The following is a 26,214-nucleotide window of genomic DNA, read 5'->3' as shown; positions in this document are numbered from 1 at the left end:
CAAAACTACCGTATCTACAACCCATGCAGCACTAAACACATCAACCCATATAAGATCTTGTCAAATTTTCCCAAATTGCTAGCCAATGTCTAATGTCAGGACAATCTGATTCTGTACGAGCATTTAGTAAAATTAACTTTTCTTTTTTTCCTTCCAAAGTGGTTGTTTAATTAGTAAAGAGTGAAAGTCAATCGATGTAAGAACTATGTTTTTAATCTTTTCTTTTTATTTAATTGTTATTGTTGATATAAATAAAAAACTATTTTATTTATAAATATATTCAACTGTTTTGTAAGAAGCTATAATACTTCAATACAAAAAAAATTTTGTTCGATTTAATATAATTCATAACCATAATTCTTTTTCAGCACATGAAGTGGGATTGGTTACGTTGCAAGTTGCTTGTGATGGTTTTGTTATATCAAATTCAGCCATGTTTGAATATAAAACACCTCCAGAATCGAATGAGAATACGCAACAAAGTACAAGAGATATTACAGTTAATGATAATAATTTGCTCAAGTTTACATTGTTACACCGTCTTGAAGCGATGGATGGACGATTACGGATTAAACAAGAACCTGATTCAAATAACGATGCGGTATGATTGTTATTATTATTTTTTTTCTTTTTCTTTTAGCGATTAGATTGTATTTGCTTTTTTCATCTTATTTAATAGTATTTTTTTTTCATTAAAATATTTTTTTTTTTTTAATTTTAATCTTTTGACTAGTAAATTTTAGAAATTTAAATTTACCTGTTTAGTGTAATTTTCAAACATTTAAATAACATTGCTGTGTGCTTATATAATGATCTGTTATACCTTGGCATTAGATGTACCGTGAGTAAATTACATCTTTCTATCTCTTTCATGAAAAATTAGACAGAGAAACATACTTAGAAATTTTGGCTTCAAGAGAAGAAATTAAAGAATCAGAAAATGGGTAGTTTTTCATAACATAGTTTCTTATTGTAGGTTGATAATTTCAATTATTTAAAAGGTATACTCAGAGATTCAGTTTGGACCACAAACTATTGGCTCAGAGGACGACAATAATTATCAGTATCACAAATAATTAATGAAGAAATAATAGAGTATTTCATTCAAAAAAATAAGGCAATGATGAAGATGAAGACAATAATGAAACAGTTTATTTTCCTTAAGAAAATTAAGAAGCATTTGGAATATAATAGTAGCAGCATTTACGTACTTCAAAGCACAGAAAACACATTACTTTAGTGGAAGCATTACTGATTAATTCAATTAAAGTTCATATAAAGTAAGTTATGAAAAACAAAGTCAAATAAAAGAACTCAAAAATACAAGGCATATCCAGAAAGTAAATGTTGTTTCCTTCTACCATTGTCGTAGCAGTATGATCACAGCTCTGCCGATTCATGCCACATTCTTTCTTTCTTTTGTTGGCTTTGACGCCATTATAATTACAGTGAAATTTGTTTATAGTTGATTAAGCGGTTAAAATTATTAAGCCAATCAAGAATCCTGCCGATTGTGAAATTAATTAGGTAGTTATTTGATTTTTGATAAAGATTTTTTAAATAATTTCTGACCTATTTCTTTTTCAAGTTTTGGGTGATAGTAAAAATGTTAATGAGGTAACCGTCATGCTGAATAAGGTTGTCAAATGGGAAGTTATTTATTTTGTAATTTTACTATAAATACTGTATAATTTTGATGATAAAAACATTATTTGATCAAGGAAGCAAATCAGAGCCCAAATTTTTTAACTTAAAATTTTGATTTTTTTTTTTTTTTCCAAATATTGCATAATCTTTTTATTAATACTAAGAAACACTATAGCATATTTGAGATAAAAATATGTCATTGGCAAAGTCGGGAAAGTTATGCAACCCTTTGTGGCTTTTTTCTGTCATGTATTTATTTGCTTGGGTAGCAAAGTATCTTGTAAAATGTTACAGCAGTTCTACACTTTATGTAATATGTTCTTTAAGATTTTCTCGTTTAGAGGAGGGATACAGTAAATCAAGGTCTTTTTTTAAAACTGTTCTATTATACTCCTGTCCTCATTTTGGTAGGATGCCCTTTCTTACCCTGGGTCAGGGTGGCAAAAGTGCTTGTAGTACTCATAAACTTGTTTATTTTTTCATTGTTATGCTTTTTTAAACTACTTTAATGTGTGATGATATGTCAGTACTGAAATTTATGAAACTTTCTTATCTATTGAAATATTCTTGTAATACATTTTTCATTATTAATTTTTTTTATTTAACACAGGTTGAAGATTCATGTTTATTTAAACAAAATAGTTTTGAGGATCGTTTGGTCACATATTGTCAAGGACTAAGTCAAAGGGTTTGGTTACATGATATCAGCAACAATTGTTTATTAGAGACTAATGTTAATTACAGTGCCAACGGTAAAATGATTACATCATGGTGTTCAACTAATCTTAAATCAATGACTCTTTTACATCTTGCTGCATCTCTTGGGTATTCTCGGTAAGTTAGTTTATGTAAATTCATCTGCTATTAATTTATACTACATTTAACTACTACTATTAATTACTACTACATTTAATCTACTATTAAAGGAAGAAAAATGAGATTAATATGTAAATTATCAAGTTTTGTTAATAAAGTTGAATTTAGTTTAAACAGACACCTTTTTTTTAATTTATAAACTATGCAATAGCTTTTAGTGAAGTATTATTGTAAATGTAAAAAAAAAAATTTATGCAGCTAATGTACAAGAAAAACTCCAGAGATTGATAAGTAGAGTTGACTTATGTGCAATATAATATAATTGAAACCATATCTGTTTAGATAAGTGAAAAATTTGGATTTCTAATAGTCAGTTATTTCTCTCTTGAAATTTTCTGACTTTCCATTCAGTTACAAGATTTTAAAGAAATAGAAGTAATCAATAAAAAGGATGTAGTGGTAAGGGCAAGTGAAGTGAAGGAAGTGAGGATAGAAAAAGTAAAAAAATTACAAATATTTGGGGACTATGGTGACACAGGCAATGGAAAGAAAGGAAGGATAGCTATGGCAAAGGAAACCTTGAGTAAAAAGAGGGAATTACCATACGGTAAAAGTCTTGTCTTTTGAGTTAAGGTAGAAGTTAGTCAAATATTATATATGTGGAAGTAAAACATGGACAATGAGGAAGAGGAAAAGTAACTGGGTTGAGGCTGTAGAAATGTGGATATGGAGAAGAATGAATAAAGTAAGGATTGAGGAAGTAACAAACAGAATTAAAAAATAAAGAGCACTTGTGTGCTCTTTCCTTTTCTTTTGTCTACTTCTAGTACACAACGTGGTGGTTAGAGGAAGTGGAATCTTGAAAACTGCACTAGAAAGGTCAGTAAAAAAAAAAAGAAAAGAAAGTGATGAGGAAGAAGAAGAATGTTGGTAATAAATGAGTTGAATCTTGGAAAGTATCAGGAAACGAATCAAAAGGCTTGAAACAGAATCTGATAGAGAGAGCAGTGGCATAAGAGATTTATCAACAGGCAGAGGACAGTTGATGATGGTAAATAGGCAGTGATTTGGTATTAAAAAAAAGTCGCAAATTACCTTAGTTTTATAACATAACATGAAAGAAATATTCTCAGATTTTACAGAAAATTTTACAACTAATATTTTGTTCATAGACTACTTAACTTTTGTTTTCTCTTCAGTCTTTTTGACTGGCCTCATCCACTTCGTTATTCCTTTCTATTTTATGCCAGCTTGTATCTTATATGTCACATCCTATGTTCTCAATTATCTGTTTTGTAATTATTTTCTAGCCTTTAACTTCCTTTAGTATTTATATTTTCCCCATTTATTTATAAAACCAATTTCACTAATTCTGGTTATCTTTTTTATACAAACTTCTCTCTTATCCATTAATTTTAAAACCTCTATTTTATATATTATCAGCCCGACTAATTTTCAATATTCTCCAGGTAAACCACATAAATATAGTTTTAAACAAAATGATCCTATCTGAACCTTTGTACAGATTATCCTTTCTTATAACCTACCTGTGTATTTAGGTTTGATGTCTTCTTCCCCTCTCCCCATTATCAGTTCTGAGGGTTTAGGTAACCCTGCTAAATCATTCATAATATGGATATCAGGACATTGATAGCCCAGTATTATCTGATAAGAGGACAGTCTATGGAGTAATTTCTAGAACTGTATCCTTTCCACTGACTGCAAAATAAGAATTGTAGCTAGCTCTACAATCCATTTGATTTACAAAGTTAAAAACATTATCAAACTACGTTAAAGAAATGCACGTTTTGTGGTTTTAGTGTAAAACACAAATATTAATAATGTGGAAACAGTTTAAATTTTTTTAAATTTATCCATCTTTGATAAAAACACAAATTTGTTTACTATATGGTAATAAATGTAGAATAATAAATAATCTGAGCATATTGAAGAAGTTATCTGTGTAGTTTCATCAACCAAAAAATAAATAAATAAAATAAAAATATATAAGTAACACGTTAAATAAGTGCAAACACGGTTTTACTTAATTATGAAAAATTCAATTTGGCTATGCTGTAAGAATTTCTTTTTGGCCTTTTTCCAAGCTAATACACAATAACAAAACTCTTACCGGTTGCTGAAAAAGAATGGGAGAGGATAGAAGAATGCCTGACCCTTGAATCATGGGTGGTGTCATGTGTACAAAGCAATTCCCTCTCTATGACACCACTGTGGTGTCATCAGCACTTAATGTGTTAATAGGTTTTTTTTTTTGCTTCATTAATTGTATAATGATTTTGATGTCTTTATAATTTCATTGCTTCTTGCCATATATTTTTCCATTTGTTCTTGGATATTATTCAATGGTTTTTAAAATATATGGTTTAATTTTCTGTCAGAGCGATGTTAGGCAGTCTTTTTGGCTTATAATTTACTGAAATTATAGAATAAATTCCCAAACAAAAAAAGTTTCTATATATTTACATTGAATTTTTTTCTTTTCTGAGTGATAGTTTTCAGATTTGCAATAAAAATTATAAAAATGTTAGAAGATAAAATGATAATTAATTTTCATCTTTTTATATATAAGTTTACCATTAGTTACGAGAAGATAGCTTTTATTAAAACACATAACCATATTTTTAAAGATTTCAGTTCAGAAAATTAGAACAATTGACAAAAATTATACTAAGTAATAAAGTTTGTCATAATTAGCTTGTGTTTAAATGTTCTTGTTAAACTGAAGGCATATTGTACTAGACTTTGCAAAATTTAGCAATTTTTTGCAATTTCTTTTAGAGCCTAAAAAGAAATCTTGTCAAAATCAAATTTATGAAATGATAACAAAACTATGATTGTGTAATTTTATAAGTAAACTAGGCTTTTTTTATAATTTACTAAGATACAATTCCGATACTAAAAAAGTAATTTTTTGGTTTCATTTATTTTCAAAGAATTTTTAAAAAAGAAAAAATATTTTCTACGTTTATATTAATATTTTTAAAATAAAGTAATAAAAATATAACAAATAGAACTTAAAACAAAGTTGTACTAACTTGATTTTTTGTAAAACAATTTATGTTGAACAAAACTGTACGAGTATAAAACGACAGAAAAGTAACAACAAACCACACAACCGAAGAATCCTTTCTCTGTGCTAATGCACAATAAAAAAACCCTTACCAGTTTCTGAAAAAGAATGGGAGAGGATAGAAGAATGCCTTACCATTGATGCACAGGTGGCGTCACACATGCAGATCAATTCTCTCTCTATGACGCCACTGTGGTGTCATCAGCACTTAATGTGTTAATATACTGCCATATTATCATGGGTATTTTCTTTTAGTGCTTCATTAATTGTATAATAATTTTGATGTCTTTATAATTTTAGACTGATTTTAAGTGGAAAAAAAGAACTAGCTAATGTTATTTTACCGATTAAGAAAGTAATAATTTTTAAGTAAAATAATTATTGTCTATTTCCAGATTGGTTTGTGCAATGCTACATTGGAGAGCTGAAAATTCTTCTTTACTATTAGATATGGAGGTGGATGCATTAAGCCAAGATGACGAAGGATTTACTCCATTGGTAAAGTATTTTTGGATGAATTATAAATTTTTCTTTTTATTTACTATTTGGATTGTAATATTTTTTGTATTATTTATTACACAAAAAAATATATATATAAATATATATATATATATATATATATATATATATACTAACTTGGACATTATTTATTAATTTGTTGATATACTTAGTTTAATAAGTTAATGGATCATCAGCAGAAGAAATATTGTATACTGATGGCAGCAGTGAGTAGTACGAGTATTATAAAGATATAATATTTTATTTTCATTTATTTCCCCTAGTAATAACAGGCTGTGACTGGTTATCTTTATCTTTATAGCATATTTAAAATCACATATCCAACTGGGATTCAAACCCAAAACCTTTTGAATAAAAGACAAAGACACTACCTCCTTTTTATGAATATTATTGATATCATTAATATGTATGCCTGTTCAACCCACCTATACCTCGTTGGATGATTTTTACTCAGGACTGTTTTAGAAAGAGCCAGAAAAATTAATTCAGGATGATTAATTAATGATTTCTTTCATTATAAGCAGATTTTTTTCAAGTTAATAATAATGATTGAGGGTGTTATAAAATGTACTTTAATAAACAATAATGACATAGACCTAGTAAAAAACTATAAATATTTGGGGGAAAACATCACACACAACCTCCAAGAAAATACAAACTGGAATGAAAGAATAAATAAACTCATCAAAGCCACAATAAAAACACAAAACATCTATAACAAAAATATTGTTATAGATATACATCTATTGTGTTCATAAACACAAAAATAAGACATTATAACTCAGTTATCCAACCGGAAATACTTTACGGATGTGAAACCATATTTGGACCGTACCAGACAAGGCTTACCGACAAACTGGAAAAGACTGAAAGACAGATTCTACGACAATGCATCAGGAAAAACATTAAAAAAGACGGGATTTGGAGAATTATTCCAAACGAAGAGATTTACAAAACGATCATCTCGATAACTAATAAATTTAGAAAGAAGAGAATTTCCTTTCTAGGATGAATGGAAGAGACCAGACTTATCAGACGGATAATCAAATTTTTCTGGAACAAGAAAAGCAGACTGAACTGGTTATATGAAGTACAGAAAGACGTGGAGGAATTAGACATAACCCGTGAAAACCTAAAAACGAAAACCGGAAACTATGAGAAATTAAAAAATAAAGAAACAAGATTCATATCAAAATCCAAGAAAACAATAAGCCGGGTGTACTCTGAATAAGAAAAGGCAAGAAGATCTGAAACCCTTAGAAATTACTGGCAAAAAAGAAAAGCTGAAAAACAACAAATCAGCAAAAAAAGAAAGAACTTGCAAAAAAAATGATCTAAAGTTATGGTCTTATGAGTAAAAAAAAAAAAAAAATGTACTTTATAGTGCATGTCTGAGCCACCATTCTGAACATTTTATTTTATTTTATTTTCATATATTTCTTTTGTTCATTGAATTAACGTCATATGTACATCCAGTTATCTCTGAATTTAAAGTGTTACCATGTTTTCAAATTTCAATGTTTGAAATTGTTTTACAAAAATCAGGCTAGTACAATTTTGTTTTAAGTTCTATTTGTCATATTTTTAATTTATTTAAAAAATATTAATATAAACTTAGAAAATATTTTCTCTTTTTTTAAAAATTCTTTGAAAATAAATGAAACCAAAAAATTACTTTTTTAGTATTAGAATTGTATCTTAGTAAATTATAAAAAACCATAGTTTACTTATAAAACTAACATAACATTACTATGATTAATTACTCAATCATAGTTTTGTTATCCAAATTTAACAGTCAGTAGTAAGATCAGTTGTTTTGTTCATTTTAAAATTTAAGATGTATCTAATTGATCATAGGTGAAAAAGAAAAAGCGGTACATTACAGCAATGTAAAAAAACCGGTTGACCTTCAGTCCTGCTTGGTGCCTTAGTTTCAAAATTCAACTTTTTGAGCATATTGAAACTAAATCATGAACTGTGAGGCAAATGTTATTACATTGCTTCGTAGACAAGTCAGATTTGTTTAAATATCAGAAGATCGTACAGGTTTATGGCTCTATATTTTTTAACAGTAGATTATTTACTGTTTTAAAAAGTTATGACTGTATAATCCCTTAAAGTTGTTTCCTCTGTTTTCTTTAAATGATAAATTATAAGTTGCAATTTTTTATTTTATAAATGTTTGCTCAGTATTTATGGAAAAGTTATTTCAAAATTTTTGCCACCGACATTTTATTGACTTTAAATTTTAATTTACATAATACAAAATTTAATTACTTGTTATTTTTATTGTTTTAATAGATGTGGGCTTGTTTTAACGGTCATCGAGATACAGCATTGCTTTTATATCAGTGGAATTACACAGCATTAACTTTAAGAAATAATAAATTACAGACGGCTGTTGATTGTGCTTTAATGTCATCTCATAACAGTTTGGCTGACGAATTGCAAAGTCTTGAAATGACACGTCTCAGGAACAGCGATTCATTGACCAATGGAATTATAGCCGGTCGTCAGACTCAGCATCAGAGTGCTTCTTCCAACAGTTATAGTCGTAATGCTTCCAATAAATCTGCTGGTATGTTATTGTTGTTATTAATTCTATTTTTTCTTTTAAGGATTAGAAAACTAATTTTTTAGTTGAAAAATAGTGTAATATTCATTCTATATGATGATTTTTGCTTGAATATTTCCACGTTTTAAAATTATAAGGACAGGAGATAAGTAATTAATAATTTAGAAGAGATAAATAAACACTCAATCCAAATATAATATTTAAAAATATAAAAATTTTAAAATAAAGAATCAGAAAGATTAGTTTCAAGAAATTGTATAATCGTTAGAGCTGGAAGGACAAAACAGAAGAGGCTATGACAATGAGGATGTTTAGTGAGAAGAGCTTAACATCGCTATTTATTCAACGAGCCCAACTCAGGAAGACTGTGCTAAAGGTAGTTTTGAGAATGGAGGTACTTCAAAACATATCAACTACAAATGTTAGAATGACAGTGCTAGGAAGGGCAGAAAATAGCACTGAAATCAGTTCAGTAATCTCTTGACACACACACTGCGTCATCATGAACATCTGCATGTCCTGCTTTAAAGTTTCTGCACCATTGTCGCACTTGCTGTCACTTATTGAAGTTTCACCATACACATTACTTATTTGTCGATGAATTTCAGTTGCATTACACTTGCGCGGGTTTTTATTTTGCGACCGATTGGACCTTGAAAAAAAAATAGCCCTTGTATGACCAGATTGTAAAGTGGATGTAGCAATACTTCCCGACCCAACTTTTGAATAGCTTCCCCTGTCTTTTGAGAAGGATTTCATTGTATTTTCTAGCATGTCACAATAGTACTCGCTGTTGATTGTATGTTTTTTTTCCAAATTATACCAATAAATTGGGTCTTTATAATCCCAAAACACCATTAGCATCACTTTACCAGCTGACACATAGGTTTTAAATTTTTTTTTTTCAGGCAAACTCAGATGTTCCATTCTACATTCTGACGTTTGGATACCACCTTAATATGATGAATCATAGTTTCATATATGAAAGCATTACAAAAAGGCATTACCTTTTGCTAAAAACTATTGTTTAGGTTCTGCATAAATGTAAATTTAATCGTCTATGATTATGAATCATCTATCTCGGAAAACACTTCCAAACATGTTTTGCGATAATTCACCTGTCATGGATAATGGTATGGACAGTGCCAATACTCGCACCAGAATTTCAACAATTTCTCAAATTTTCATGCATCTGTCTTTGAGATTAAGGTCATTAATGCAATTTTGAAAAGCATCAGTTGAAACTTTGATTGGTCTTACGCTAAAATGAAAATTGGTGATACTTGTTATGCCTGATTTAAACTGTTTGAGCTACTTATCAAATTTGCACAGTTGTATTTTTCAAATTAACAAAATGTTCTAAAAATTGCAAAATTTGCAAATTTGTACTTTTTTAAACATCCATGAGTGAATTTTGGCTGTTTGCTTTAGAAAGTAGAAATGTTATCACAGAACACTGTTCTTTCATGGTACATGTTCAAGCCGAACCGACAATTTTGAAATATCGAAAGAGGACATGATAATCAAAATTATTTTTGAACAGCTAACATTTTCTATACCAGGGTGCCAACTTGAATGTCAGATAGTTTCAATTTATTCTGATAATCGATTTTGATGAAACTTGGTAAGGTGGTGTAAACCTAGCAGAATTAGAGTCCTATAGATTTTCGAGTGAATCGGTTCACAGGAACTGTAGTTGCAGGCAAAAGCTGGTTTTTTGGGGTATATTTTTATCTTTTTTTTGTTTTACTGGGTGCCATTTTTAACCGATTAATAGATTTTCTACTGTTGCCATTTCTCTCTGTAATTACTGAGTGATCCTCGTAGATATAATTCTATTTTATATTATATATTGAATATATTAAATTTTTAAGGAATTAAAAAATACTTATTATGACATTTTCAATTTTTACTGCTGTTGAAAGAAATTTGTAATTACAATACAATTACATAATTAGTTTCACAAAAAATAAATATGTTTCTCAAACAGTTTTATTTTACTTTACCAACATGCATCTTATTCAAGCAATATTAATTAAAACATATTATTGTTTTTTCAAGCTTGAAATGAAATTATTTAAAATTACTCATATTTTCCCCACTATTCTGATATGATAACCTTTAAAATGGTAGTTATATTATAATTGTCCAACCAAATCTTTTTTACTACCTTTATTATCAAATCTCTGTTTAACATGTTATGTAGAGATACAGAAGTTGTTAAAATTAATTTATGCTTACATATCTCATTTTGTTTAGTCATTGGTTTAAATGGTATTTTTTTTTTTTTTTTGTCTATCTAGAAGTACTGCGTGACTGTAATAACATAATAATTAAAACGTGTGATGACAATTTAACGTTTACAACTATTGTTGAAAAAATTGAATCAAATAAAAATAGTTCCAATAATAATGATAGGGATGATGGTGTGTTCTTAAGACCTGGAGCTATCAACATCACAAGGTAATTATTATAATAAATTTTCAAATTATTTTTATGGATTGAAACTATCTCTTCCGTAAAATAATTTTTTTTTTATTGCACCTTGATTTTTGCTTTTTTCATGTTATTTTATTGTTTTCATTATATTTAATATGTTTATTATAATTTCTGCTGTTATACATTATACTATTTGTATGGGTTTTTAATATAAAAAAAATTTTCTGGGTTTTTTTTATACAGAAATGTTTTATAAAGTTATTCTCTAAGCTCTCGTATAGTTATTATTTAATCTCTCGTTTATATTAATATATTATTTGTTTACTGATTATAAATTCAGTTTTTGAAAATGATGATCTTAAAGAAGATGAAAACTTGCAAATGATTACCTCAAAAAACAAAAGACAGTCCATGGAATGAATATCACAGTATGGTTTGTGTGATCACATAAACCAAAATAATCAAAAATTAGGCTTCTGCTAGGAAGATCATTTTGATTGTTTTTAGAAATTCAAAAGATATTCTTGTAGATTTTCTTTAAAAAAGAACAATAATAAACTGTGAATGTTACATTGAAATTTTTATTATGTTAAGTAGAATGCAATGAAGTAAAAAAAAATGTTAACACATACACTAGGCCAAATGTAACAACAATAAATAAATCTTTTTTCCGATTGGAATCTAATAATACATTATATAGATCATGTCAATATAAGAAAAATTATAAATATATAAACAAATTAAAGATGAAAATAGATGTAATTAAACTTCATATTAATTATTTAAATACAAACGCATTATAAAAATACATTTCATATAAAAAATTACTACTAATTAATTCACAATTCAGAAGCAGCTATTGAAAATTAGTTATTTTGAGCATATGTTTAAGTACACATTGAACAGGATGTAGATAAATCATTTTTTTTTTAGTTAGTATTATTTGGAGTTCTCGAAAGCGCTATAAAAAAAATAAGAAGTATTATTGAATTCTGTACGCTTGGTAGTAAATGGTTATTATGCTTTTGTCTTTGATATATACAGAGTGATTCAAGAGAATAGGGCAATACTTTGACAACTCATACTAGAGGCTAAAAATAAGAAAAAAGTTCACATAAACATAGGTCCGAAAACGGTTCGTTAGCGAGTTATACAGGGTGAAAGATTTCGTCCGAGTTTCAGTTCCTCTGGGTAAATTAAGGCTTTCTGAAATTCTGGGGACGCCAATTAAGGGGCAAATTCAATTGTTTCTTATGGTTTTTGAGCTGGAAAATCGAAAAAAATAGGTCCCAGAACTGTATCTGTCTTAGTTTCTAAGATATCCCATGTAAAACGCCAAAAACAGGGTCAAAAAACACATTTTTTTACGTTTGACGTTCAATAACGTTGTTAAATTGGCAATAAATCATACATTTTTTAAACATAAATTGTAGAGAATTTAATTATAAGAAGATTGATGTAAATAATGTCAACAGAAAACAAATAAAATGTTAAACATGTTGACTCACATTAACAACAAAACTGACGAAAACTTAGAAGAAAGTGTTACAAAAAATAAAGCAGATGTGTGTAGTAGTTACATTAATTTTAGACGTACGGAAAACAAGTTGGCAACACTGATTTTTTTCATCGCAATTTGTTTAAATACTACTCATTGTTGTCGGTTAATTGTGGTAATGTGTTAAATAACCTTTCGCTGATCAATCGTGTTTGGAGTATTACATCGAATTCTTATCGTAAAAATTTCAGAAAACTGTTAAAAAGTGTAATTTTGTATTCATTTTACAGTGCATAAATATATTGCTGGAAAATATCCCCTTATCGAAACGAATTGAAATGTATTACCAACTTGATGGAGCTCCTACAAATTTCACTAATGAAGTAAGGCAATGTCTTGAAAAGTTTTCTGGTAAATGGATAGGACGTGGAGGGCCGGTTAATTGGCCACCGAGATCCCCAGACCTCACTCCATTGGATTATTGTTTGTGGGGATGGTTGAAAAATGAAGTTTACAAGCAAAAAGTAGACACACGCGATGAACTGATTGCTCGCATTCTCAACGCTGCAGCTGTAATCAAGGAATGCAAAGATACCGTTAGACTGGCAACACAAAATCTAGTACAACGCATTGAAGAATGCATTGAACACAACAGTAGCATTTTTGAAAATTATTAAACCGCATGAAATACTACTTGTAAGCAAACAGTAAGTATTATTTCTTCCTCCAGTTATTTTCTACTGTACATAACGAAAAAGTTTTTTCAATCTGTTGAAAATTAATCTGTTTTGTTATTAATAAAAGTCGACATGTTTAAAATTTTATTTGTTTTCTGTTTACATTATTTACATTAATCTTCTTATAATTAAATTCTCTACAATTTATGTTTAAAAAATGTATGATGTATTGCCAATTTAACAACGGTTTAAATTAAAACCAGGCACAATTTTTTTCACAAGTTACAAAATGCATTTTTCATCATAAATGTAATAAGGGGTTGTTGTAATTGGATGTAGAAGGTATAGTTACCTTTACCCTAGAGAGAATAAATAAATAACGGATGTATAGATCAGACTGAAAATATCTCTTTTAATGGATGATCAGTAAAGATATAAATTATACAAACTTATTTATTTTGATTTTGAATAATATTTTATATTATGTTTTTCAGTAACAGTAATAATAATAATAATAATCATAATGCTGACGGTCATAGTAACAAATATAGTAAAATGGTCAGTGTTGAACTGCATGTTAACATTCCAAATACTAATAAAGACAATGAAGATAATGAAGATGATAACAGTGGTGGTAGCGGTAGGGGAACCAGATCTAGTGATACAAATTCAAATAAAAATAATAACGGTATGTATTAAATTATTATGTCATGTATTCATGTAATTATATATTTATCACAATATATTAAAAAAGTAAAGTTACTAGAGAGTAGATTTTTAAAGATAAACGTGACATTGAATTGTATAAATTTGTTGATTCTGTGGGGGAATCTTCTCTCCCTTTTTTTTTTTTTTTTTAAATTAATAATAATCTATTGATTTTATGTCTATTATATGGAAGTCAAATTACCTAATTGCAAGTCTGTGTGTTAACAAACCGCAAAGATATCAGCAGTAATTGAAATTCTTCTTAATTACTTAATTAGCAGCAGTAATCCTCAACACTTCTTTTGAAGCATTCATCAAATTAAGATTTTATCACTTATAAATCATATTTTATTTCAATAATCAACTACTAAATTACAATAGAATTAGTGAAAAACAGCTCTGGTTGAAATTTGTACAAATAAATGTGTATTTTCTATAAAAAAAATATCATAAGTATTATTTTTATCAAAGAAACAATAAATAAATAAGGAAAAAATTTGCCCCTCTTACATTTTTATCAAGTTATATATATATACCCACCCTAATCTTTTTACCTTACCTCATCAGCAGATTTTTTCAACATTTTAATATAATCCATATATATAATTGTGTGTGTGTGGATTATATTATAGGATCTTACCAAATTTTCTAATGTCTATATTATCTCATAAATATGAAAATGACTGAATATTGTTACCTTTTTCATTCTTTTTGAAAAGTTTGTCAAAATGAAGCTAATTTAGTATCCATAAAGCATATTTTAATAATTATAATTAACTATTAAATCATGATAGAATTATTATAAACTAACATTGATTCATACGTTTGTGGGATGTTGGTAGCTTTTGTTAAAGAAATTTTTTTAGTTATTACTAGTATCAAAGAATTAGTAAAAAGATAAGAAAAAATTTATTTGCAGACATTTTTATTTTATTGAGATATGACACCCCTTATTACCATTCTCTACCCGCTTGACAAACTTTTTAAAAATTTTAGTTGACTTGGTCCCATATTTTAAAGTAATTCTACCAAATTTCAAGGTTCTACATTATTCCATTCCTGTGATAGTAAAAAGAATAGAAACCAACAACATATACACATTCATAATGTATAACAAACAACGCAACTCATCATACTCTTTTCTGTCACATTTCATTATCTTTTTTTTTGCCTGATGATATCGCCACATAAGCTGAAGCTTGTGTGTGGGATATGGAATGGAATTTTGTAGCGTACGATAAATGTCATGCCTGACCAAGGATTTGAACCCGGGACCTCTGGATGAAAGGCCAAGATGCTACCACGTCTCCACGGAAATTGGTGAAGTAGCAATTTATTTTCAAGATCAATATATTACCCAAGAACCAGTTAAGTATAAACCAGATTTTTGTTTTGGCGACTCATATACCAACACGAGTAGAGTGACAGAGAGATTCTATCGTCACTGGCACAAGATATTATCTTAAAGTTTCTCACAAATGAACACATCAGACCCTCTGAAATTTTAACTTGACTGTGTTGTAGTTGGGAATATGACATTGTCTTACACGCAAGTTTATGACCAAGTCTATTACCCAAATTTGAAACCATACAAAATGATAATTACAGTAGTCATTCAATGACAAGTGTAATGGATGACAACATTCAATTGATCCGTGACCTCATTGAAGATAATTGGCAGCTTTTGGTTGATGAAATCGGTTCAGAAGTGGGTATCAGTCATGGAAGTGCCCATTTCATTATCATGAAGCACCTCAGATTCTGCAAAGACTGCGAGGTGGATTCCAAGACATTTGGTCCAAAATTAGCAACAGCCCTCACAGGAAATTTTCCAAGGGCTCCTGAATGATTTTAATGAGGGAGAAGTAATTTTTTGCATCAAATAGACATATGTCATGAGACAGAGGTCTACCATTACATTCCTGAGTCGAAATCAGCAAGTATGGAGAGGTTTAGGAGTGGAAAGCCTTGCCCTTTAAAAGTAAAAAATGTGTTTATCAGCTGAAAAAGTCCTTATATTGCCTTTTGGAACTGGAAACAATTATTGTTCATCGATTTTTTCCATGAACATTGCACTGTGAATGCTGAATTCTTCTTCCACTTCTTGGACACGTCTCAACCCCTTAGGGGAAGACACCCACCTAGTGACGTTCTGGTTGCCACCCCGCCACCCCCCACTGTTCATTGCTCTCTTGGGCTTTAACGGGAGTCGTCTATAGCTGTCTGACTTTTTACATCTCATAGTAATAAGCCTGGCCTTGTTGGGATGCCATTGATACAAATACCTCGGTAGACATTTGCATCGGTGATTTAATAACTCAGCTTAATGCCTTTGCTGTAGGCCTCGTCTGGACATCTTGAATGTCCTACATCGTATCCCTCTGAACTAGCTAACCGAGATCGCAGAAGCGCGAACCCTACGCCTAGTTCTACTTATTATGAGCCAATTTCATGAATTTGTAATTCGAGGCAAATAAATGCAACATACCACCAAACATGTTGATCGCAGCAACAAAATTTAGTCCTAGTTCCCTTAGTGAACTCAACTAAGTTCAAACCCCAGACTTAGGTTAATTTGTGTTAAAGGACTCCGGTCTGGTCCACTAGGGAGAGGCGGACTGACCTCCTACTCCCACTCGGCTCCATAGCTGAGTCCCGCTTGACATTCACCTCATAAACCATCGTCGAGATGCCGCTACACCTCACAGCTGCATGGTATCCCAAGCCCTCGGGAGTGCAGTTGCCATCCTGCCAACAGTGTCACCTGCTCATTCTAGTCTGCCCTCGTCAAAACGCCGTTACACCTCACAGCTCTATGGTATCCCATGCCCATCGGCAGTGTAGTCGCTACTCTGCCGACAGCTTTTACAATCATAGTCACCTCTATCTAACTAACCTTGGTTCGCTGCCAAAGCACCTACCTTCGGTCAGTCAGACTGTCCAGACGGACCCTAGCCGCCCGGGTTCCTACTCTACTAAATCCCTTCGGTCGCTCTATGTTGGGCGAGGAATTGAAGGAAGCCAGCCACAATTGTCCAGTCTCGATGAGTCCTCCAGTTGACTCGCAGATCAAAGAAGGAGTTTACTCTCTCAAGTTCCTTAACAACTCTGGTACACTCAGCTTCTTACTGTGGACAGATATACAGGACATGGTGCACCATGCCATCGACCCTATAGTCCAGACACAAGCCAAAGTCAACCAACCTAAACCTAGTCAAACTTTCCCTAAAAGCACCATGTCCTGAAAGGAATTGAGTGTTATGCCTATTGGAGGAAACCCAGCTAATAGCCCACAACTCCTTAACATTTGGAAAAATACCATGCCTGTATCGACCAGTAGAAGAATCGTTCTACCTAGCTTGCCAAGAGTCAAAACCTTGGTCTTCAATTTCTTGCATACGCCCTGACGTTAGAAGGCCACCCTTCTTGGAAATATACCGCTGGCTACGCTCCGTAGCCAAAATATCTAGGGGTTTTATGCCGGCAATCACAGTGACTGCCTCTGTTCTTGACAGTTCTATATTCACCGACAACAGCTAACAATAGAAGATGCTGGGCTTGCAAAAGAATGTCCCTACAGCATTGGAATTGTAAACGATGAGCCCAGACGGGCGCAGCATACAACATTATGGCCTCACAGACACCTTTGTAAAGAATACGAATGGTATGGTAATTCAACTCCCAATCGGGATGGATGACTCTATGGACACCAAAGAAAGCATCAATGGCCTTCTTCGCTACAAACTGGAGGTGCTCCTTGAAGAGAAGCCTCTCATCAAGGATGACACCCAGATACTTCTGAACGGTAACATACCTGATTGGAAGGCCATCCATCACAACCCATGCCTCTTGGACTGAGTGAAAGCCACCTACAGGAACAAAAGGTACTGTCAGTCAACCAGAGATGTGATTCTCTTTCATGACAATGTCAGATCCTGCCCAGTCATTAGCACTCAGGAAAACTGGGAGAGATGTACTGGGAAATTTTATTACATCCCCAGTTCAGTTCAAATTTATTATTACCCTGTGATTTCTTTTTGATTGGACCATTGAAGAAGACATTAGGAGGACGTAAATTCCACAGTGATTACAAAGTAGAGGAGTTCATTAGTAAATTGGCTTGTGATGCATCTCAAACTTTTTATGAAGAACAGATCCCCAAAGTCCCCACTCGTTGGAGATGTGTAGAACTTAGGTTACATAAGATTACATAGAAGAACAATAAAATATGTTATGTACTAATAAATATTAAAAACAAATTATTACATTTGACTAACCCTCATATCAATATAGGATCAGTATCATTCAGTATTTTTTCTAACTTATCTTTGGTTTCTATCAAAAGTTTATCATTAGTATATCTCCACACTTTCTTCCTTTCTCCATGGATAGTTATCCTTTCTCCAATTATTCAGCTTTCAAATGGAAAGTTAATGTTTTGATAAGGTTTGTTAAGGCATTATTGATTAAAATCATAAATTTAAAAAAATTCTTTTATTAATATTTATTATCCTGTTATACTTCCTTTCATAGTTGGTTATTTTTTTTTTTTGTTTTTTATTAAATTTAAATAGATAACTCATAGAAGTGTATGAAAATTAAGTAAATTTATTATTTATTTCTAGTTAGTTTATTGTTTATTTATCTAGCACATTTGTTAAAACAATGAACTATTGATATGACAAGAAGCGTATATTGTTTTCCCTGTAAAAGTTATGAACACTAAAAATATTTTTTAGTTTTTTTTTTTTTTTTTGTCTTCAGTCATTTGACTGGTTTGATGCAGCTCTCCAAGATTCCCTATCTAGTGCTAGTCGTTTCATTTCAGTATACCCTCTACATCCTACATCCCCAACAATTTGTTTTACATACTCCAAACGTGGCCTGCCTACACAATTTTTCCTTTCTACATGTCCTTCCAATATTAAAGCGACTATTCCAGGATGCCTTAGTATGTGGCCTATAAGTCTGTCTCTTCTTTTAACTATATTTTTCCAAATGCTTCTTTCTTCATCTATTTGCCGCAATACCTCTTCATTTTTTAGTATGCATTACATTTATTTAACTCTTTAGTAGTCATGTCTAAATTTTATACACCACACTCTGTTCATAACCCACACTGTTAGTCACACTCTGTTCATAATCTTGGTAGTAATAATTTATATACGAGTAAATGTACACAATATGATTTGTGTATCATATTATTTAATTATTTTTTATTAACATTTTTTGTAAAAGAATTTTTGCATTATCAGACCACTAACACAATGTTTTTACAAAAGTTTGGAATGTCATATGTCAAGCATGCGTACAAGAATATGTGTTTATGTGGGTCACGCGCCACATACTTGGAGCATTGTTATTTCTTCTTTATGTTTTAGTAATTTTTTTAATTAAAATAGATCGTTTTAAAAAATTTAAAAAGATTAATTAAACGTTTTCGACTTTTTTGCAGTAACTAATTAAAAAAATTCAACATTTGAGGACGTATATTATAGTTAATGCAAATGCCTACAACATTTGTTCAGAACTTTTTCACCTAGGAAGTTTACCTTGCTACAAAATTGAAAAACCGATTTTCACCACCTTTGAACAGCCGCCATTTTGTCCAACTGCATATAAACAAGTTATACTTACCCTAATCTACAACCTCATGTACTTCCCTAAACTCTACTAATTTTTTAGCAATAAAATCCCTATTGAGGACTATAAAGTTTACAACAAATATTTTATTAAAGGGATGAACCCATTAATTTTGAATAAATAAGTAAATAAATAAAGATAAAAAACAGAAAGAAAAACAAAAAAAAAATTAATTTAGTATAAATGAGAAAAATTGTGTACTACTAAACATTTTATTATTTATAAAATTAAATTATTGTTTTTGTTATTATTTTTTCAGATGAAAATGATGCTGGTACATCGAATGTAGATATAAATAATAGGTGGAATGATACTGGCAATACTGCTTCCATACAATTGACTCATTCACCTCATAGTAATAAATTAATAAAAAGACAATCAGTTGATAGTGGAATCCACTTGGATACAAATTTGACTACGTCATCCTCACCTTCACCAACATCTTCATTAACAAATATTAATAATAGTATTAATAATAATAATAATAATAAAAATACAAAAATTAATAGTGTTACGAGTGAAAACCATAAATTATCAAGGTAAATTATATTTTCCTTTAAGTAATTACTTTTTTTAATTATGATTTTTTTTGTGTTTTTTACCATCACTGATTTTATGTAATTAATTTTTTCTTCTGTGTTAATCTTTTAATCACAAAATATTTACTATATCCTAGATCTTCACTTTTATTTTGTTATACATTCTAATATTTATTTTCTTTTATTGTTTTTTCCCTCTACACTTCTGCAACAAAATTCACTTACTGTAACTTTAAATCTTTAAATGCAAAGCAAAAAAATCACAAATTCACCCAGTTTGCTGTTTTTTTTTTTTGTTCTGGTGATCCTTGGACCACATTTACATAATTTTGGTTTTTCTTTTCCCAAAACTTCATTATCTCTGTTTTTTTTCTTTCTTTCCTTCAATAATTGTGATTTGTTTTAGGTTTTATTTTTTCTTGAAACTTAGATTTATCAACTGATTTCCTAAATGTACCTCTTTTGTATATAATTTTTTTTATCTTTAGTTCCTTCAGGTCTTGTTTGATCTTTTGCTGATTTGTTTTTGTCTTTTTTCATTAATAAAATTAAAAATATTCTTTGTCAGTCTGTTATTGCTCTTTCTATGCAGATGCCTATAGAATTTTATCCTTCTTCCCCCAGTTTTGTTTTAATATTTTCTATTTATATAATTTGTTCGCTTTTCTTAGTCGGTACCCTTCCATACTTATATTTCTGACCGTACATTTCTCTGAGGATTCTTTCTTCAACTCTGGTTATGTTTATGCTAGAGAATGTTTTTAGTGTTCTAAACCGTACAGAGCTTCTGAAAGGATTATTGTTTTGCCTTAATTTGACTTTTCTTGATTTGAATTTTTTATTGTAAAAGTTTCTTATTAAATGACATGTTATTTCCATTATTTGTACTCTAGCTTTCATTCTTTATTTTTTTAGTTCTGTTGAAATTATTACTTTTCCTAAGTATTTGAATTTATTTTCCCCTTTTCATTGTTTTATTTTCTGATACTTTAATCTCTTTGGTTTTAATTTAAGCGTTAGAGAGTGATTCAGTTTTTTTCACATGAAATTTGTAAATCTTTTTTTTATTTGCATGTTTTTCTAAGATTTGAAGTTTTTTTTGCTTCTTTTGTTTTTGCTAAAAGTACTAAATCGTCTGCAAAAGCCAAAATACCAATTCCAACTCCTCTAGATTTTGTCCCTAGTTTCATTGTTTTTGAAATATTTAGATTTTTCATTTTTCTTGTCAATTCTTTTATTGCCTTTTCAAGGGTGCAGTTGAATATTATTGGGGAAAATCAATCACTGGTTTTTATTTCAAATGGATCAGATAATTCACCTAAATATTTATATATACTTAAATTCTATTAAAAAGAAAATCACCTATTACAGCATATTGAAATAAGACATATTACCTTAATTTTTCATAAACGTACTTTTGCGGGATTCCTCATCCTCAGTCATGATTGAAATAACTTTGTTATTGCATAATAAAAATTTATAACAGAAATACTAAAATAATTAAAATTGTAGAAGAATATTGAATTCAGGAATAGCATGAATCTTACAAATATTAAATTCAGTAGAACAATATAACAAGTGATTCAAAAAGGATTTCTCATCCGTAACTGCATATAAAAATTTATTGACATAACATACAGATTTCAGGTCTCATTTTATAGAAAAGCACATCAAGTTTGTCACCCGACATTCACTTTGATTCAATGTGGCTTCCATTTGTAATTCGACATACATCCCACCTGAAGTCAATTTCATTCCGGATTGTAGCCAGCAAGTTAGTTGTTACCTCTGTAGCTGAGGTGTTAATTCAAAGTCTTATCTCAACAAGATCAGCCGGCAAAGGCAGTACATAAACCTTTAATCTTTAATGAAACCCCACAAGAAAAAAATCTAGAGTTCAAATCTGGGGAGTAGGTGGCCATACAACTTGACCTTCATAACCGATCCACCAACCTGGGATTTATTTATCAAGAAAATCTCGGACTTCTAGGTAGTAGTGAGGTGGTACACCATCTTGCTGATAGTAATGGCGTCCATCTTGGTCATCATCATTTAACTGAGGAATTACAAAATTTTGAAGGATGTCCAGATGAATGATACCATTTACGGTTGCCTCCAGGAAGAAAAACAGGTCATTCTGTCTGGAAGAAGAACAACCTGTCTCAATGAAGTTTTGGTGTCAAGAGTAAATTGTATGCCTACCAGGAGGCGTCTACCGTATTCTCTATGAAAATTACATTGAAATGAAGTTGCTGACTGAAAAATGTGAAAGTAAAACACACATCGATCATGTTCTGCACCAGTAAATGTATTCATTCTTAACAACACTGATAACAGTTTGAATTCAGTACTTATAAACTACGTAAGTCAAAACTTGATGTGCTTTACTATGAAATGAGAACTCAATTGAATCTATAAGTTATCTCAATAAATTTATATATATAAATAAAAAATTAAATCCATTGGATCGGTCTAATGGTGAACCCATCATTTCAAATCAGCTGATTTCAGAGGGTTCTAAGGTTCAAATCCTAGTAAAGGCAGTTACTTATATACGAATCATGGATACTGGTGTTTTTTGGTGGTTGGGTTTCAATTAACCACATATCTCAGGAATCATTGATCTGAGACTGTACAAGATTACACTTCATACATATCATCCTCATTCATCCTCTGAAGTAATATCTTATGATGGTTCTATAGGCTAAGTAGAAAAAAAAGAATATCTGTATGTATATGTTCAAATTTTTATTATGCAGTAACAAAATTATTTCACCGTGACTGAGGGTGTGGGATCCTGTGCAAGTAGTTTCATGAAAAATTAAAGTAAGGTATGTCATCTTATCTCAGTGTTCTGTACTAGGTGGTTTATTTAATAGAATTTAAATATATTTATTTATATTATGTGACTTTTTTTTATATATCTACCATTATTTTTTTTAATCTTTTTGTTCACGTATAATTTTTTATTATCTTCAAAGATCAACACATTCTGTATATGTAGATGTACATAAGCCGTAATCATCACCAGATGGACTAGTTTCAATAATTCTTTTGTTTTATTTCATAGAGGAAGTTTCTGCAGTAATCCCTTTGTAAGTTTTTTCTTTACATATTTTATGTAGAAGATATTTTTAATTTTTTTTGTAATCATTGCTTCTTCTTGATTGTTACAACATTAATGTACATAGCCTAATGTCTTTTTTATATAAATATTTTCATATGAGAATTCAAGAAAATTTGTTTAAAAAATTAATGAATAGAAATAATTCAAGGGGCCGGTGAAATTTAATGTACACTGGATTGTAATGGAAGAACAAAATGTGGTGCTATTTTGTAGTTTCATTCCCTTACTACTAATACTCCAAAGCTCGTTGACCCATATCCTCTCGTTTTGTGTCGACCATCATTGTTATGGAGTTGAACATACCTGCTGTGTCAACATGTTTAAAATAATGAGCAACGATTAAAATTTTAACAGCAGAAAAGTAAACATTAGCGACATTCATTGTCATTATAAGCTGTTTATGGTGATAAAAATGTTGATGAAGTATTATGAGTAGTAGAGAATAAAATTTTGCGCTTGGAACCTGGTAAAGCAAATATTGGGGTGAACCTTGGCAGTGATCAGCTAGCTTCTGACCGATGAGAAATACCAAAATGAAGTGGATGATTCAATTAAAAATTACTATTGCATTTATAATAACACGTTACCGCCTAGATAGGCATATCGTAACACCAAGGCGGTTGAATTCTAAATTTATAGTAAAATTCAGTTTAATTTAAAAAAATAATAAACTGATTGAGATACCACAAAGGAAGTATTATTTTATAAGAATAAAAAATTATAATTTAAAAAACTAAGAATATCTTCCTTATTTAATACTAAAATCTGATTCGATGTTTTTATATACTGAAGATAAATTAATATTTTGATTGGACAGTATATTAGTAGTATTAATCATTTTTGTACTATATTGTGTTGTTTTTAATGAAAACTATAAAAAATATTAGATTATAGTCATCACGAATGTTTACAGATTTGACAGAAGTATGTCGTTGCCGGTGAGTTCACCTTCAACAATGTCATCATTATCATCTGGAATAGATTCAGCTTATGACAGTAGTTCCATGTCGATGTCCGATTCATTATTCCATTCTCCAGTTAGACGGATGGATTTTGCTCTTTGTAAGAAATCTTTTTTTATTATTTTCTATAAAAATGTGTTTAAAATTTATTTAATCGCCTCTGAAATGCAGTAAAATTTCATATTCAATTCCTTTAATTGCTCTATTCTTGTATATTTTTTTCTGTGTTCAAATACTGAATTATTTATATTAAATTTTACTTACAATTGCAGGTAATTTTTATTTTTTCTTCAATTTATATATTTCAACTACTTTTGGTTATTGTCATCATCAGGAAGTATTTTATTTATTTGTTATTTTCACAAATTTTGAATTATTCTTATACAATTTTATTTATATAAATAAATAAACATTAAAGTACAGACGAACAATTTAGTTTGCTATACTAATCTATATATTAATGAATATTAATAATAATAATAAATAATAAAGACAGCCAGTCATGTGTTACGCTGTACTTGGTAAATTCAGTTGAACAGTTTGAACAACTGATCAATGTGATAACTTAAACATCAAATAAATAAATCTTATAAGTCATCTATTCTGATCGGTACATATTATATATAAATCACTTCAGGAAAAAGTAGATATGCTTATTCCATGGATAAAAAAGGAAATGCCTCAACATTTCCTATGATAGATCAAAGAAACTATCTTAAAACCTAAATCAGAGCCGAATCACAAAATATATAACTAATTGTAAAAGAAAAAATGAAGTGATTAAATTTCATATTAATTATTTAAAATAGTCAAACTTCTCTAATTCAAATCTCAAGGAACCAGTATTTTTTTTTTTTTTATCTAGGGAGTTTTCTATGTAGAGAGGTAAAATAATGAAACTCAAAAATTGTATAGAGAAATTACATAATTAAATAAATATGTATGTTAATCTATAATAATGTACTACAGTACTAAATTACATTAGAAAAGACAAAATGTGTATAGTATTATGTAAAAACTAAAAAAAAAAGAAATACAGCACAGTACCTTTAATTATTTCTTGAAAAAAGTCTAATTTTTTTTTGGTTTCTTCTGGCATATTTGAAAATCAAGGGTATTTTCAATCTTCACTAATGCTCTAAATATGCCATCTTCTACTTTGCTTGAGCTTTTGAAGAATGTTGGAAGGTTATATGTTCCGTTTTGTCTTCTTCATTGGAGTCCTTATTAGCGGTTGAATGTGACACAGATGCGATGATATCATCATCAGTTGAAGTGACACTAACTGCAATATCATCATTAAAATATGTGAACAAGTCAAACGGAATTTCGTCCATACTAGTGTTAAAAATTTTTATAAATTACACTCCATTCTTCTTCTGAAATTGAGAAAATTACAAATTCATCTTGATTTTTTCCGGATGAAAATCCACAAATTTGAAGCGCAATTAACAATTGTTTCTGGACAGATATTCCTCCACGCTTTGTTAGTGAAATGTACAGCCTGTAACATAGTTATACATGTTTTCCTGCCATTTTCAAAATCTGCTATAATTTCACACACAACTTCTTTTCTGTAGAGTTTCGACTACTTCGTTGACCGGCAATGGAAATAAACAAGTCAGAAATTGATTAATATTAGGCATACAGTACCGGATAAAATTCACAGTCCACATTAACAATCGCTATACAGTATTAAAGTGAATTTACTGCTATCTATGCTTCTTTGGAAATTGTGTATAGTATGTAAATTCTTTATTGAAAACGTTTAAAGAAAAGTTTTCATGAAAGAAATAATATGTATATCAAGTCCTTGAAATTTTCAAATAAACGAGGTGATTTAATTTGATTTAAAGAGGATTTTTCAACAGGACAAAATAATTATTCAATTTAGGGAGTTATTTGAATTAAGGAGGTGTGACTGTATAAACAAAGAATATAATTATAATATAAAGTACATGAAGATATTTAGT

The 26,214-nt window shown here is 29.9% G+C and overlaps 1 protein-coding gene across 1 annotated transcript in view; it reads left to right on the top strand.

Annotated features, from left to right (window-relative positions):
• Camta (Calmodulin-binding transcription activator) overlaps positions 1 to 26,214 on the top strand; it is a 403,237-nt gene that overhangs the window by 315,771 nt on the left and 61,252 nt on the right. Inside the window, exons 17-24 of the mRNA XM_075381347.1 lie at positions 369 to 601; positions 2,258 to 2,481; positions 5,950 to 6,052; positions 8,375 to 8,651; positions 10,952 to 11,111; positions 13,757 to 13,950; positions 19,873 to 20,152; positions 24,193 to 24,341. Coding sequence (XP_075237462.1) covers positions 369 to 601; positions 2,258 to 2,481; positions 5,950 to 6,052; positions 8,375 to 8,651; positions 10,952 to 11,111; positions 13,757 to 13,950; positions 19,873 to 20,152; positions 24,193 to 24,341 — 1,620 coding nt within the window. The remainder of the gene's footprint in view (positions 1 to 368; positions 602 to 2,257; positions 2,482 to 5,949; positions 6,053 to 8,374; positions 8,652 to 10,951; positions 11,112 to 13,756; positions 13,951 to 19,872; positions 20,153 to 24,192; positions 24,342 to 26,214) is intronic.

The sequence above is a fragment of the Lycorma delicatula genome, chromosome 13 (genome assembly GCF_047948215.1).
Source record: "Lycorma delicatula isolate Av1 chromosome 13, ASM4794821v1, whole genome shotgun sequence".
Classification (NCBI taxonomy): Eukaryota; Metazoa; Arthropoda; class Insecta; order Hemiptera; family Fulgoridae; genus Lycorma; species Lycorma delicatula.
The sequence above is the reverse complement of the archived record's forward strand: the minus strand, read 5'-3'. Positions and strand labels throughout refer to the sequence as shown.